We start from the raw sequence: 16250 nt of genomic DNA on the forward strand, positions 1-16250 counted from the left end.
TTTTGGAGGCTGGGAAGTCCAAGTTCAAAGAACCAGCACATTCTGTGTCAGGCTCACTTTCTGCTTCAAAGATGGCACCTCGTTGCTGTGCCCTCACATGGCAGAAGAGGCAACTGAGTCTCTCAAGCCTCTCTTGTAAGGGCACTACTCCCATTCATGAGGACTCCACCCTTATGACCTAATCACCTCCAAAAGGCCCCGCCTCTTAATACCAGCACCTTGGGGGTTAGGTTTCAACATACGAATTTGGGGGAGATGCAAACATTCAGACCATAGTAGGCAGTATATAAACAGTCCCTAGCACACGGGAGGTTCACTTTGAGGAAGGGCCTTTCCCATACTGGCCTCTAGCAGCTCCAGAGAGTTTCTCAACAGGAAAGGAGGGATCTGTCTTCACACAAGTTTCAATGGCCTCATTGGCCAAGTCTGTGTAAAACACCCCTCTTTGTAGTAGGGGTAGGAGGGCCATCTCACCCAAATTACAAGCAGCTGGAGGAGGGCTACATTACGTATTTGGCCAGCTAATTAGGGTTAATTCCATGCTCTAGGAAAAGTTTAATTTTTATTTCTTTTTGTAGCAATGAGTATAAGTTAGGATATACTACAGTCATAATAACCCCCAAATCTCAGCTTAGCATAACAAGGTTTATTTCTCACACGTGTTATGTATTGGCTAGGAGTTCCGGTCTGTATCTGTCTGGGACCCAGGCTGACAAGCCACTGCTAGCTAGAGTCCTGCTGGTCACTGTAGCTGAGGAACAATCGCCCTGGAAGCTCCTGTACCAGCACTGACATGGAAATGATGAACATAACTTCTTATAATTCACTGGTCAAAAGTAGTTACATGACCTCAACAAACCACAGAGTGTCCGGGAAGGTGAATTCTGCCAGGTTCCAGAGATGGACATTGTGAAGGTTAATTCTAGGTGTCAACCTGGTTAGATGAAGGAATGCTGAGAAACCTGGTAAAGCTGTCTTTTTAGGTGTGTCCATGAGGGTGTTTCCAGCAGAGATTAGTATGAGAGTCTGAGTGGACTGGGTGGGAAAGACCCACCCTCGATGTGGGTGGGAACCATCCAATCCACCGGGGGTCTGGACAGAACAAAAGACAGGAAAAAAGTGAATCTCTAGATCCTCTGGAGCTGGGATACATTCTTCTCTCCTGTCCGTGGACATCAGAGCTCGAGACTCTCCAGCTTTTGGGTTCCAGGACTTACACCAAGGACACCATCAGCTTCCCTGGTTTTGAGGCCTTTGGACTTGGACTGAGCCATGCTACCGGCATCCAGTTTATAGATGGACTATCGTTGGACTTTTCTTCACAGTCACGTGAGCTGATTCACCTAATAAATCCCCCTCATATAATTATAACATATTCTATCGATTCTGTCTCTCTGGAGAACCCTGACTAATACAAACATTGGTACCAGAGAAGTGGGGTGTTGCTTATAACATACTTGAAAATGTGGAAGCAGCTTTGGAACTGAGGAGAGGCTGAAGGAATTTGGAGGAACAGGTTAGAAAAGCCTAGATACTCGTGAAAGTTTAGAAGAAAACCAGGGAACGTTTTAGAGATTGGTTAAATGGTGGCGAGCAGAATGCTGATAGAAATATGGACTGTAAAGACCCTTCTAAGGAGGTCTCAGATAGAGATAAGGAATTTAGGGGGCCAGCCCGTGGCTCACTCGGGAGAGTGCGGTGCTGCTAACACCAAGGCCACGGGTTCGGATCCCATATAGGGATGGCTGGTTTGCTCACTTGGGTGAGCGTGGTGCTGACAACACCAAGTCAAGGGTTAAGATCCCCTTACCGGTCACCTTTTAAAAAAAGAAGAAACTTAGTCCCCACTGTGACTGTTAAGAGGATGGGAAATCCTATTATGGTAATTGAAAGATGGAGCCTTAAAGAGGTGATTGGATTGTAGGACCGTGCAGTAGTGAATGGATTAAAAATGGTGGTCAGGGGTGTGGTTCTGAGGGCTTTATTTATTTATCTATATTTATTTATTTTTTTTTTTAAAGATGACCGGTAAGGGGATCTTAAAAGAAGAGGAGAGTCTGTCTTGCTCTCTCTCTGCTCTCTGCTTCCACCATCTTGCAGTGTGAGACCCCTGGGTCACTGTTGCTGCCAACAGATGGACTTTGGACTTCCTAGCCTCAAAAACTATAAGCAATAAATTTTGTTTTTCTTTATAAATCACCCGTTCTCAAGTATTCTGTTATAGCAACACAAAAAGGACTAATACAGACATGAATATTTTGGGTTTATGACACTAATAATGATTTTACTTTGATCAAAATAAGCTATTTGATAGACATTTCAGAACATTGAGAGACTAGGCATCAAATGAGTTTTCCATTGTTTTCTATTCCAAGCCCCATCATACATCATTCAGCAGTCACCACATGAGCCCTCTGATTGCTTGGTTTCTTTTTTTGTTTGTTTTTCTTCTTTTCCTTGGTTTCGATTTTTTTTTTTCAAAAGATGACAGGTAAGGGGATCTTAACCCTTGACTTGGTGTTGTCAGCACCACGCTCAGCCAGTGAGCTAACCGGCCATCCCTATATAGGATCCGAACCCGTGGCCTTGGTGTTATCAGCACCACACTCTCCCGAGCGAGCCACGGGCCGGCCCTTGGTTTCGATTTTTTATTTTATTTTATTTTATTTTAAAGATGACCGGTAAGGGGATCTTAACGCTTGACTTGGTGTTGTCAGCACCACGCTCTCCGAAGTGAGTGAACTGGCCACCCCGATATAGGGATCCGAACCCTTGGCCTTGGTGTTATCAGTCCCACACTCTCCCAAGTGAGCCACAGGATGGCCCTCAATTTTTAATTTTTTTAATTATTTATTTCTTTATGTTTTGTTGGCAGATGGCCAGTACAGGGATCCAAATTCTCGATGTGGGTGTGACCAACACTATGCTCTAACCAAATGAGCTAATCAGGCAGCCCAGTTTCAGTCTTTTAATTGTGTAACCAAGATGGCTAGATATCCCCTTAATAACCATTCACCTATGATAGGGAAGCTTTCACTGGACACACAGCTGCACAACTGAAGACTGTATTTTTCAGCCTCCCTTGCAACTATGTCTTACAATGTGATTAGGTTCTAGCCAGTGAGATTTGTGCAGCCTCTGAGTTAAACCCTGAAAAGACAAGAAGGAAAGTGGGTGGCTGGCCAGTTAGCTCAGCTTAGTTGGTTAGTGCAGGGTGCTGATCTAGTGCACCAAGATCTAGGGTTCCATACCTCAGCTGCCACACACACACAAAAAAAAGACAAGGAACATGGTCTCCCTTTCAACTTTTCTGTATTAGTCCATTTCTCTTGCTATAATAGAATACCTGAAACTGGGTAATTTATAAAGAACAGAGGTTTATTTGGCTTACGTTTCCGGAACAGCTGCATCTGGCACAGGCCTCAGGCTGCTTGTACTAATGGCAGAAAACGGCAGCCAGCCCACAGGTATAAGCAGATCACATGGTGAGAGGAAGCGGGGGTGGGGGGGATGCCAGGGTCCTTTAAACAAACAGCTCTTGTGAGAACTAATAGAGTGAGAACTCACTCATGGGAGAGCATTAATCCATTCATGAGGGATCCACTCCCATGACTCAAACAGCTTCCAACACTGCTATGTTGGGGATCAGACTTCTGCATGAGTTTTGGGGGGACAACACATCCAAACTCCATCACGGGGGGAGATTATTACAAGGAATTGGCTCACAATTATAAAGACAGATAAATTCCAAGCTCTGCAGGGTGAGGTGGCAAGCTGGAGACCCACGAGAGCTGATATTGAGTTCCAGTCTGAGTCTGAAGGCCTGAGAACTAGGAGAGCTGATAATATGAGGGCACTTCAAAAAGTTCATGGAAAGGGCCGAGCCTGTGGCGCACTCGGTAGCGTGCTGCGCTAGCAGCGCGGCGACGCTCCCGCCGCGGGTTCGGATCCTATATAGGAATGGCCGGAGCACTCACTGGCTGAGTGCCGGTCACGAAAAAGACAAAAAAAAAAAAAAAAAAAAAAAAAAAGTTCATGGAAAGATTCATATTATCTTTTTCTTTTTTCTGATTTATTAAGGTCAATATGACCATTTTCACTTTATAGATGAATAAATTCAGGTACAGACATCATGGCGTTTCAGTTCTGCCCCTTGCATCTGTGCTGAGGTATGGGGATGCAGCTAAGCTCTCAGCATTCTCAGATGAGCTTTCAGGCTAATTCATTTTCAACAGGTATCTTCTCACAGCTGTGAAATATGAGCGCATTGATATAAAGCAGGGGACACAGCTTCACAATCCAAATTATTGGCAGAAAGGGTGGTAAGTGGCACTATTGAAAATGAAGTATCTAGGGGCTGGCCATTTAGCTTACTTGAGAGAGCACGTTGCTAACACCAAAGTCAAGGGTTTGGATTCCTGTACCAGAAAGCTGCCAAAAAACAAAAAAAACCTTGTTTCCTGTGAAAGTTTTGGAGGTTGGGAAGTCCACAGTCCATGGGGTGCATCTAAGAGGGCCTTCTTCTTGGTGGTGACTCTCTACAGCAATGCAGGGTGTCATGTGGCCAGAAATTTGCAAGTTACTCGTGTTATCTTTTAGTTCTACTTTTTTCCATGACCTTTTTTTTTGGCAGGGGTGGGTGGCTGACTGGTATGGGGATCTGAACCCTTGACCTTAGTGTTATCACCCCTGAACTTTTTTGTTTGTTTGTTTGTTTGTTTGTTTGTTTTTGTGACTGGTAAGGGGATCGTAACTCTTGACTTGGTGTTGTCAGCACCAGGCTCTCCCAAGTGAGCCAACCGGCCATCCCTATATGGGATCCAAACCTGTGGCCTTGGTGTTATCAGCACCACACTCTCCCAAGTGAGCCATGGGCCAGCCCTCTGTGGGACTTTAATATCACTTGGGATTGCATATTCTTGGACTGTTGAGAGGGAAATAAACTTGTTTAAGCCACTAGGTCTTTTGTTTTGCTTTGTTTTTGGTGGCTGGACAGTATGTTTACACTATTGTTATATTAGCATTTGCTAGAGCAGCTGGACTGGTGCGGCACATTATATTTTCCAAAAATATCTTCTGTCCCTACTTACTTCCCCCATTAAGAGATGCAGTCTAGTTCCCCTTCCCTTACATTTGAGTGGGTTTATGACTTGCTTGTCACCACTGGAATACAGCAGGAGTGATGCTGCGTGACTTCTTAGAGCAGATTCAAAAAGGCAATTTGACTTCTGTTTTGTTAGCTGGAATACTCTCTCCTGAAACCTTCAGGCATCACTTAAGCAGTCCGACTGCCCTGAAGCCACCCAGCTGTGAGGAAGCCCAAACTAGCCACACAAAGCCACCATGTGGAAAAACGTGAGACTCCACTAAAATAATAAGATGCCAGATCGGATCCCAAGGGCTTCATCTGCCCTGCCATTGTTCCAGCTCCAGCCACCGTCTGACTGAAAACACACTAGCAGGGCTGGCTGGTTAGCTCAGTAGGTTAGAGTATGGTGCTGATAGCACCAAGGTCCAGGTTGAGAGCCCTGTACCAACCAGCCAGCCAACAACAAGAAAGAAAGAATAGAAAAGAAAACACATGAGTGACCTATGCCAGAACCGCCCAATTGAGCCCTTTCCACTTTCACTATCCACGGGCCTATGAAAGATAATAAAATGACTGCTGTTGTTTTAAGCCACTAAATTCTGGGGTGATTTGTTAAACCATTCTATGGGCTGAATGCTTGTGTCCCCCCAAAATTCATATGTTGAAACCTAATCCCCAATGCAATAGTATTAAGAAGTGGGGACTTTTGGAGGTGATTAGATCGTGAGAGTGGACCCCTCATGAATGAGATTAGTGCCCTTAAAAAAGAAGCCCCTTTACCACGTGAAGACGCAGGTAGCACGTATGAAGCAGAGAGTGGGCCATTACCAGATACTTTGATCTCAGACTTCCCAGCCTCCAGAACTGTGAGAAATGAATTTCTGTTGTTTCTAAGTTACCCAGTGTTAGGTATTTTATTATAGCAGCCTGAACAAACTAAGACACATAGCAATCGCTAACCAGAAAAACTGGTATGTTTTTTACAATATGAGAGAGAGAATCATTTTTGACATGTCTAAGGAGAAGCGACACCCCCAAGTCCCATCCATTATTCTCACCCCCAGAATCTTTCCTGAGTCAGCCCCCAGGGCCCTCTGCCCCTGAACACTAGTGTCCGTGACTCAGTTACTCCTCTCCTCTGCTGCCCTTCCTCAGAGTGTGAAGGGTTTTTTCTTTCTTGTCATGGTAGTCAGTTTCTAAAGTGGCTCTGAAGGACCTTCACCTCCTGACATTATCATCCTTGTGTAGCCCCTTTCTCCTTGTGAATGGGTTGGACCTAGTGACCTGCTTTTAATGGCAAAAGTGAGGGATGTCCCTTCTGAGATGAGGTTATAATAGACTAGAACCCTAGCTGATATCTTTTTTTGTTTGTTTGTTTTTTGACCGGTAAGGGGATCGCAACCCTCGGCACGGTGTGGTCCCCATAGAGGGTCCGAACCCGGGGCCTTGGCGCTCCCAGTGCCGCACTCTCCCGAGTGAGCCACGGGGCCGGCCCAAGCCAATATCTTATTTAGAACCTTGTGAGAGACTTTGAAGCAAAGAACCCAGCTAAGCAATGCCCAGAGTCCCTCTGTAACTGAGATCTTGTGATGTACACCTATAACTTTAAAATATCTATAAAGTGCATATTTCTTTGTTAGAAGACTCTTAAAATATTCTATCTCTTTTCGCTTTGGATATAGAATTAATAGCAAATTCTAGTAGATGTACTGTCTTATAGTAATACGAAGGAGAAATTTATTAGTGGCAGTGAGCCTTAGAGGGCTGTGAGCAGGGGAGGGGCTAACGGAGTTTTTAGTATAGAAAGACCCCCTCTAAGGCCATGTGGTGTGTGGGCTGGAGGGGAGGGACTGGAGGCTGGGGGGCTAGGGAGGAGGGTGGGGCCTATAAGTGTGGCTGAGTAAGAAAGCCCTTGTCCAAACGACAAACCCTTCAAGTTGAAGACCTGAGAGTACCCATGAGAACTCCTTTGCAACTTGGACACGTCCATTTCCCTTTCTGGGCTTTAGTATCCGCATTTGTAAGTGAGCCATCATTAACCTACGTGTATTAGCTACCTATTGCTGTGTAACGAATTTCCCCAAAATTTAGCCTTAAAACAACAATAAGCATTTACCATCTCACACAATTTCTGGGTGATTCTGGCTCAGGGCCTCTCATGAGGTTGCAGTCCTGATGTCAGCCAGGGGTGCAGTCACCTGAAGGCTTGATTGGGGCTGAAGGATCTGCTTCCAAAGTGGCTCATTCGCATGGCTGGAAGAATTGGTTCTTCACCACGTGTTTCTCCAGAGGACGACTGCTTGAGTGTCCTCACAACACGGCAGCTTACCTCCCCTAAAGCGAGTGATCTGAGAGCAAGGCAGAAGATGCTGTGACTTTTCTGGGAAGTCACACTCTGTCATTTCCACAATACCCTACTGGTCACACTAGTGACCCCTATTTCAGTGTGGGTGGGGACTACCCAGGGGCATGAATACTTAGAAGCGAGAATCATTGGGGACCATTCTGTATGTGGGCAGTTTTGATATAGCATCTTTATTATTATAAACAGTTTTGACTTCAGAATTAGCTAAAAAGTTTTTCCCCCCACTCAATTGCTATACCGTTTAGAGGTCTGTAGTCGCATTAAAAGCCATTTCTTCCCTTTTGTGTAGCTGGGGAAGGAGTAAGGCTAACTCATTGGGCTGGAATAACAGACACAGATAAAAGCTGCTGCAAAGTTAACAGGAAACACTTTCTCTCAAGGACATGCTTCCTTATTCACTGAGAAACTTTGTTCTTTAAAATAATAAATTGTTGGAAATTCCATCTGTAAAAATGAAACATCCCACTCTTGCCTGCAGGATCTATGTCACCTGATACAGAGTAGCAGCCTCCATTTTCAACCCAGGTGCAGAGCTTCAGATGAAGGTTTTTCAGCATGACATTCTGCATCTACATTTTTCTTGTTCCCGAGGATATAGGACCCTGGTTCCACTTTACAGTCTGGCCCTGATGTTGACCCTGCTTTGCTTTGAGCTTATGACTTAGTTGTCATCTAAACACCCCTTCCCCTTTTCATTTCTGGTTCCTTTGGTGTATAGCCTCTGTCATATTGCAATTGGCCAATAAACTTCATTTTGTCAGCTATGTTCCTGGTGGTGTTAGGCTGATGGGCTATGACACTGAGCAGGCAGTTGTCAACTGCCTGCTCCTCATTGTTTTCATTGTAGCATCAAGGTCCTCTAGGATCTGCTGCCTGCCACATATCCAGCTTCCTCTGCCACTATGTGAACATCTGAGTTGTAACCATCAAGTTTTTCTGTGATAATGCTGCATAACATACAGTCCCAGAAGTGTCAATGGCTTGCAACAATAAACATGGATTTCTCCTTCAGAGATCTGTGGGTTGGCAGTGTGGGTCATCTGGGCCTATATGGAATTGGGTTCAGGCCTGCTTTAAATATCTTTTATTCTGGGACTTGAATTTGAGGCCAGCCATTCTCACGGTGGGGTATGGGAGCACAGAGGGTGTGTGGAAACGAGGGAGGCCCCTTCATGCCCCTGCTCTGATAAGGCCATGTTGAGGGCAGGGAGGGAAGGAAGATTTGTGAATAATACTATTAATCCTCTTTCTTCAGTTTTCAAATCAAACTGATCTTTCAAGGTCTAGGACAAATATCTCCTCTGAAAAGTCTTCTCTGAACCTGAAAGGCAGATAATGCTCTTTCTTCTGTATGCTCCCTAACACTCAATCATGCATTTATTAAATAATACATTTTGAGAGATAACTATGAATTTTTTTTTCAGCTGGCCGGTAGGGGGAATCCAAACACCTGACCTTGGTGTTACCAACACCATGCTCTAACCAAGTAAGCTAATCAGCCTGACCACCAAGCCCACTTTTCTAATCCGAGTTTCTTTTATTTAATTTTCTTTTTAAAGTGAGATATAATAATTTCCATATAGTAAAGTGCACCAATCTTATGTGTACACTCAATGAATTTTAGATATGTGTATACCCACCTGACCACCACCCAGATCAAGAGATGGCATGTTTGGGACAGCCCGGGAGCCCTCCCTGGCCATACCCAGCTGATCTGTCATCATAGATTAGTTTTTGCCAATTTTTGAACTTAATACTCGTTTTATTTTCACACAAACACACGTAACACTCACAGACTTTGGTCATATGAAACGTCCTGTCTGGAAACACGCTACTTTCGGCCTGTGAGTCTTTTGCAGTAGCTGTTCATCCAGCGCTGGGGAGGGCTCAAGCCCTACCCGAAACTTCTGAAAATTGTGCATGAATGAATGAATGAAGGTTACAGCTGCGATTGAATGGGTGGCCGGTGGCATGGCGCGAAAGCCAGTCCCTGAAGGGAGGTGCCAATTGCACAGTCAAATGACAGGGACCAAGTCTTCCCCAGGGAGCGAGGCAGGCGTGGCCACGTGACCCAGTGGCCCTGCAGGGCAGCGACCCACGGCGGCCATTTTGCGGGGCGGCCACGTGAAGGACGCACGTTCAGCGGGGCGCTCACGTGACCAGGGTCGCTCTGCGGCCGCCCGCGCGGACCCGGCGAGAGGCGGCAGCGGCGGCAGCGGCGGTGATGGACGGGTCCGGGGAGCAGCCCAGAGGCGGGGGTGAGGCGGGAGGCGGACGGGCGGGAGGAGGGCGCGCCCCTCGCCGGCCGACCCCAGGATCCCTCTTGCCAGCCTGGTGCCGTGCGATCTCCAAGCACTCGGGGGCAGAAACTCCCGGATCGGGCGCTGCCAGTCTCCAGCCCCCTCCCTCCTCGGAGGTTCCCGGCTCTCTGGCCTCTGCGCCCCGATCCCTTCCCGCCTGGAGCCCTCGGACCCCCGAGAACCTAGAGATCCCAGAATCCAAGCCCCCGGGCAGGCCCGGGCTTGTCGCTGGCACCACTTCCTGCCTCTGGCCCTGGTGGGAGGGGCGGGTCTCGCCTCTGCCCCCTCAGGCCAGAGGTCTGGATTCATTAAGTGTTCCCCCAGCCTTCTCTCCTGGAAGAATGTAGGATACAGGCCCAGACTCCTGGCCTCCTTCTCCATCACGAGCACAGTTGCCTGAGCCCCCAGTCACTTGATGTACCAGGCACGCAGGAGTCCAGGGCCCCCTGCCCTGTTCTCCCTCAGGGACCATGAACCTCCCCAGTCTCTGATCCCTTAGGACCCAAGAGTCCAGGCACCTCTTCCCTCCTTTCTCCTCTAGGGCCCACCAGCTCTGAGCAGATCATGAAGACAGGGGCCCTTTTGCTTCAGGGGTGAGTGTGAGGTCTGATTATTGTGGAGCAGATTTGAGGAGTGACACCCCATTCTGATTCTGCACCCCCACTCCATTTCCACTCTAGTTTCATCCAGGATCGAGCAGGGCGAATGGCGGGGGGGACACCCGAGCTGGCCCTGGAGTCGATGCCCCAAGATGCATCCACCAAGAAGCTCAGCGAGTGTCTGAAGCGCATCGGTGATGAATTGGACAGTAACATGGAGCTGCAGAGGTGTGGCCCTCCAGGACCCGGGAGTGTAATCACTGGTCTCCACCGCCTTCAGAACCCAGTAGTCCCAGCTCCACACCCTTCTCCCCTAGGAACAAGGAGACCAGGCCCCACCACTCAGCTCAGCTGGACTCCCTGCCCTCCCTCACCCAGGAGCTTGAAACCTTCCTTCAGAGTCATTTATCCCACCTTCCTAAACGTCCATCTTGTCCCCTTCACTTCCCCACGTTGGCCTCTTGCTTTTCATTTCAGCCTGGTTTGGGCCTATTTCCTTATCTCAGTATGGGGTGGATGCTAGATTCTCCACACTGCTTGATCCTCCCTCCCCAGCATTTGTTCTCCCCTTTCCTGCAGGATGATTGCTGCTGTGGACACAGACTCCCCCCGGGAAGTCTTTTTCCGAGTGGCTGCTGACATGTTTTCTGATGGCAACTTCAACTGGGGCCGAGTTGTCGCCCTTTTCTACTTTGCCAGCAAACTGGTGCTCAAGGTGGGCAGCTACAGGGCAGTGAGCCCACAGATGCTCCCCTCAGACCTGTGAGGACGTGGGGATCATGGTATCAGCTCCTGCAGCAGCCCAGTGACCACAGAGAGAATGGAGAGAGACAGTTGCGGATTGGGTTGTCTGCTCCTTCGTTTATTCATTCAACAAACATTCACTGGGCCTACTATGGCCAGGTCTATACTCAGCACTCAGGACACAGGACTGAACAAAACAGGACAGGTCCCTGCTCTCATGGAGCTCACATTGTATGGTAAACACAAAGTGAAATAGGCCAAGAGGCTGATGTGATTGAGCAAAGTGGTCAGGAAAGGCTTCTAAGAGCAGGTGACATTAAAGCCGAAGTTGCAACGACAAAAAGAATGCCGTGATACATAATGAGCAGGGGGAAAAGGCATCTGGTAGAGGGAACAGTAAGTGCAAAGCCCTGAGGTAGGATCACACCTGGTGTGTTGAGGGTATTGAGGCCAGTTCGCAGAGTGAGGTGGGGGAAAGTGGGAGATGAGGGTAGAGTTGGGCAGGGGCAGATTGTGTGGGGTGTTGTGGGCCACTGTAAAGACTTAAGCTTTACTCTGAGTGAGACTGGAGTGATGGGCTGGTTTTCAATAGGGGAGTGAGGTGATCTGATTTATAAATTTAAGAGATTATTCTAGCAAGTATAACAAAATGTTAATTGTAGAATCTAGGTTGTGGTTATATGGCTGTTCACTGTGAAATTCTTTTAACTTTTCTCTATGAAGATTCTCATAGTACAATTTCGGTGGGAGGAGCCCAACAAATTCTCCTGGCCATTGTGGGTCAAAAAAGGGATATGGAGCACAAGGGCAGTAGCAGGGAGACTGGTGAGGCAGTGCCTGGAATAGCCCCAGCCAAAGATGACTGGTGTGGACTCAAGTGGTCGCAGCAGAGGTGGGGAAGTATATTTCTTGATGTGTTTTCAAGGTTGAGCTGATGGGGCTTGAACATTGGAGGTGAAGGGGACAGGGTGATAGTCGGGCTGCACGCAGAGCTGGGGACACAGAGAAGAAGCCAGATAAAGGCTGGGAGGGGGCAGTTCTGTGAGGTGGAAGAGCAGGTCATGAATACGCACAGGGAGTGGTCTTACGTGGTCTAGAAAAGCCCTCTCTGGGGAAGTGATATTTGACCTGAGCTTTGAGGGGTGAGTGAGAACTTGCTTGGTTGGGGCCTGTTTAGGCAGAAGGATCAGCATGTATGATGGTCCTGAGGTAGGAAAGAGTTTGGTGTGAATGAAAAAATGGAAGGTCCATGAGGCACAGAAAAGAAGTGGAATGAAATCAGGTCAGAGCCTTCACACAGGACCTTATGGGCCAAGCCATGCCTTTTGGTCTTTATCCAGAGGGCACTGGGGAGCCACAAAAGGCTCACGGGCAGGGCAGCCGACAGTAATGTGATCTAGTTTACAATTTATGAAGATGGCTTCTATTGTGGGTGGGAAAAAAACTGCAAGAGGAGGCAGAGAATTAAGAAAGGAGGCTTGGGGCCACTGGCTCCAGGCAGTGAGGACAAGGCTCGTCCCTAACACCCACCCACTCCCTGCAGGCCCTGTGCACCAAGGTGCCGGAGCTGATCAGAACCATCATGGGTTGGACGCTGGACTTCCTCCGAGAGCGGCTGCTGGGCTGGATCCAGGACCAGGGTGGTTGGGTGAGACCCCTTAACCCTGCCCCTTGCCCCCACCATTCCTTTGGGACCCCTGGGCCTTCCTGAGCCCACCACAGTAGTGTCCCCTCCCCATTTTCAGATCATCCAATGTGTTCTATAATGTGTTTGCTTACATGTCTGATCAACCCAATTCATCTGGTGACTCCTGACCTTCCTGTGACCCCTGACTTGATTAGTACTTTCTTCACTCCTTCATTGCACTTCCTCTGGAATCCCTCAAGTTCATTGATAACCTGTTGACCCCAACTCTCTGGCACCCATTAATCTTAGGCCCTCGCCCCCACTCCTGCCCTCTGACCTGTCCCTCGCTGATCTCTTGTGCTGGCTGAGTTGCTGAAGTGACTGATGTCCCTGTCCCCAGGACGGCCTCCTCTCCTACTTTGGGACTCCCACGTGGCAAACAGTGACAATCTTCGTGGCCGGAGTGCTCACCGCCTCCCTCACCATATGGAAGAAGATGGGCTGAGGCCACCAGCTGCCTTGGACTGTGTTTTTTCTGCATAAATTATGGCATTTTTCTGGGGGTGGGGGATAGGGATTGGGGAACATGGGCATTTTTCTTACTTTTGTAATTATTGGGGGGGTGGGGAGGAGTGGTCTTGGGGGGCTGGTAATAAACCTCCTTCGGGCCACACTTCAGAGTCTAAGTCACTGGCCCACTGGCCTCCCTGGCTGTTATCAGGAGAGCAGGTTTCATACACTGGCTGCCAGGCCTGCTGTCTGCTTGCCCAGAGGTGTTTGCTCAGGGACTTGAGGCTCTCTCCACTCTCTCAACATCTTTTTCTGAGGGTGCCCAATGCAGTCTGTGAGTTAGTGATGAGTTGGTCCCAGCCTTGCCCTCCAGGCTCAGGGTCCTGAGGTGGGAGGACGCTGAGTGGCCACCACACCTGTGGCAGCCCAGGGTGATGTGTGTGCTGGAGCCAGCACTGTGCAAGGTCTGAGTCCAGTGGCGGCCTTGCCTCTGGCCTGGGGTGGGTGGGGGGGTGTATGGGAAAGAACAGGGACAACAGGCTGCAAAGCAGGCCACCTGGGCAGAGGTGACCAGGGCTTGGAAGCATCAATACATGGGGCCATGGGAAGCTGCATGTTTACTGAGGTAGAGAATAGGGGAGGAGGGTTGGGAGGAGCAAGGGAGGGCTCTGGATGTTTCTGGAGGTTGAAGGTGAGGAAGAGAGGGTCCAAGGGAGAGGCCCAGGCTGAGTAGATAGAGAGGAAGAACCTGGCTGGAGACTGATCGGTTGTGAGGAGACGGGGTGAGGGGGGAAGAGCTGGGTCTGGCCCAATAACCAGGTGGGGCCCTCCTGGAGAGGAGTGGGCCTGGGGAGATGCTGAGCTCAGAAAGAAGCACAGTGAATTTAGACACGTATCATGGAATGATGTCAGAAGACAGTTGGATTAGAGAACATGAGACCATTCAGGGAGAATCACAGTCTCTGTTGTCACCTCTCTGAATCTCCCCTCTGTGGGTCTCTATCCCCTCACCCCCACCCCATGATCTCCCCCAAACCCAATGTTCTCATTGTCCTTCAGATCATCTTTGTTTCAGCCCCTCTTCCTCCACCTATGGGCCTTTCAAAGTCCCCCCCTCCACAGGTGGGGCCTGCCTGAGGCTAAAGGTCTTTAGGCTGAGGTATGACATCTGGTGAATGAGTAACTCAGACCCCACAGTCAACTGGGCACCTCAGGCACCTGCCCTTCCCCCATGGACTCCCTCCAGAGACACCAAGTCAGGGGAGAGATATTGGGAAGGGGTAGACTGAGCCACCACCCAAAAAGAGGGGACAATATGGCCACAGGCAGGATCCCAGGGAAAATATCATGGGAACTAAAAAGGCAGTAACATGGAGACAAAACAGACACAGTTGGTTTACGACAAGGGGGAAACTTGGGGGGAAGGAGCCGGACTGGGGGCTGAGCCAGGCCTAGGTTCTGAGGGTCCCAGCAGAATGGAGTTGGAGCCGCACCAGGGGATAAAGTCAGCGAGTGGCCCCACCCCCACTCCCTCTGCTGGAGCCCCTTCCTGCGCTGAGTTCAGCATGACTCAGCACAGCAGTCGCCCGGCCACTGGCCCAGACGCCCCTTGAGGACTCGGCCCTGGCATCGCGAATCCCCTTGGTCAGGGGCTACCCCACCTGGACGGCTTGGAGTGGCTCCCAGCCCCAACTGCTCACCCGACCACACAGTGGCTTCAGTTCCCACGCCCTAGTGGCGCCAGGTTGCCTCCATTAGGGCACTTAAGTAGGGTCAAGTTCCTGCCTTTGTGTCTTCCTTTCCTCCAGACAAAGAGCTCCTTGAGGGCAGGGTCCTGGTTTGAGCCAGCTGTCACCCAGATGTCAACACGGATGGACATGGCAAACTAGAAAAACATTCTTTGTTCAAAAACAAGACATCCCGTCCGTAGGTTCCCCAGACACTCCTTTCTACCCGACCCAGGGCTTCTCTTTGTGACTCCAAAGAAACACACATCAGGCAAAACACTGGGACAACTTCAGAGAGACTGTTTCAGGGCCAAGTTGAATTCCCAGAGTCTGAACTGCCTCCAAAACAGCACCCAAAAAATGCAGACCCAGAGAGACCCCAAAGTTCTAGAGTCATTTCATTCCTCCCCACCTCAGCTCCCAGAAAAACACTGGGTCCCTGCAATAGCTCCGAGGTATCCCAGAAGGGCCCAGACAATATTCAAGGACTCCAAACGGCTTTCCAGGGTTCCACCGGTTGCTCTACCTCTTAAAATGTCCCTACCAGCCTTCCCCCGTGGACTCTCTCCAGAGACACCAAGAAACATCCCTCCATCGGTCCCCCTCTGGAGTGAACTCCAAGTCTCCAGAACAACTGCCCTTTGCATCTTGCAGATCATCTCAAGGCCCTAAATATCTCCCTCTTTTGGAAGGGTTCCAACAAAAAATATGAAGTTCCCACAGTGAACCCCAGGGCTCTAGATCCCCACTCCAACCCCCACCTCCCAAAGAGATCCCCAGAGTTCCACAAATACCATCTCACAACCTTCCCAGTGATCTGGAAACCACTTTCTTTACTTGCAGAGCAAACCCCAGGTAACTGGTGGTCCTCTCCGAACCCCTGAGGTTCTGGAACCCTCTCCACAGGGTTCCAGAAAAGACCACCGTCTCAGAGACAACCTCAGAATTCGACTTACTTTCTTGAGACACCCCTAGGACCCCAGGCTCATCACTTCCCAGCGTTCCCAGTGCCCCTCATAAATCTCTCACATGCTAGAGAGACCCCCCCCAGAATCCCTCTATTTCAAGAATCAGCCCCATAACCACGGCCCCCCTCCCCCCCAACTCACAACAACCTCGTGCAACAGGCGCGTGACTTCCCATTTTGGGGTTGGGGGAGGCTGAGACTCCTCTGCTCCGGATTGGCCAGGCATGGCCTTCACGCCCGCCTCTCACCCCCGCCGATTGGCCGCTCTCGAGCTCTGAACGCCCCGCCTCCGAGCTTCCTTGAGCTATAAAGGCAGCCAGAT

The 16250-nt window shown here is 49.4% G+C and overlaps 1 protein-coding gene across 2 annotated transcripts; it reads left to right on the forward strand.

The window, feature by feature from the left end:
- The first annotated feature begins 9579 nt into the window (after positions 1 to 9579).
- BAX (BCL2 associated X, apoptosis regulator) lies at positions 9580 to 13304 on the forward strand. Of its 2 annotated transcripts, XM_063089904.1 has the most exons (6): positions 9584 to 9712; positions 10296 to 10347; positions 10435 to 10581; positions 10933 to 11068; positions 12641 to 12745; positions 13125 to 13304. In XM_063089904.1, exons 1-6 carry the CDS (start codon positions 9679 to 9681, stop codon positions 13227 to 13229), a joined length of 579 nt encoding a protein of 192 aa, XP_062945974.1. In that variant the 5' UTR covers positions 9584 to 9678; the 3' UTR covers positions 13230 to 13304. The 2 variants fall into 2 exon arrangements, with proteins under 2 accessions (XP_062945975.1, XP_062945974.1); XM_063089905.1 differs by lacking the exon at positions 10296 to 10347 and having other exon boundaries at positions 9580 to 9712.
- Positions 13305 to 16250: the final 2946 nt, after the last annotated feature.

Source organism: Cynocephalus volans, chromosome 3 (genome assembly GCF_027409185.1).
Source record: "Cynocephalus volans isolate mCynVol1 chromosome 3, mCynVol1.pri, whole genome shotgun sequence".
In the NCBI taxonomy this organism is placed as follows: Eukaryota; Metazoa; Chordata; class Mammalia; order Dermoptera; family Cynocephalidae; genus Cynocephalus; species Cynocephalus volans.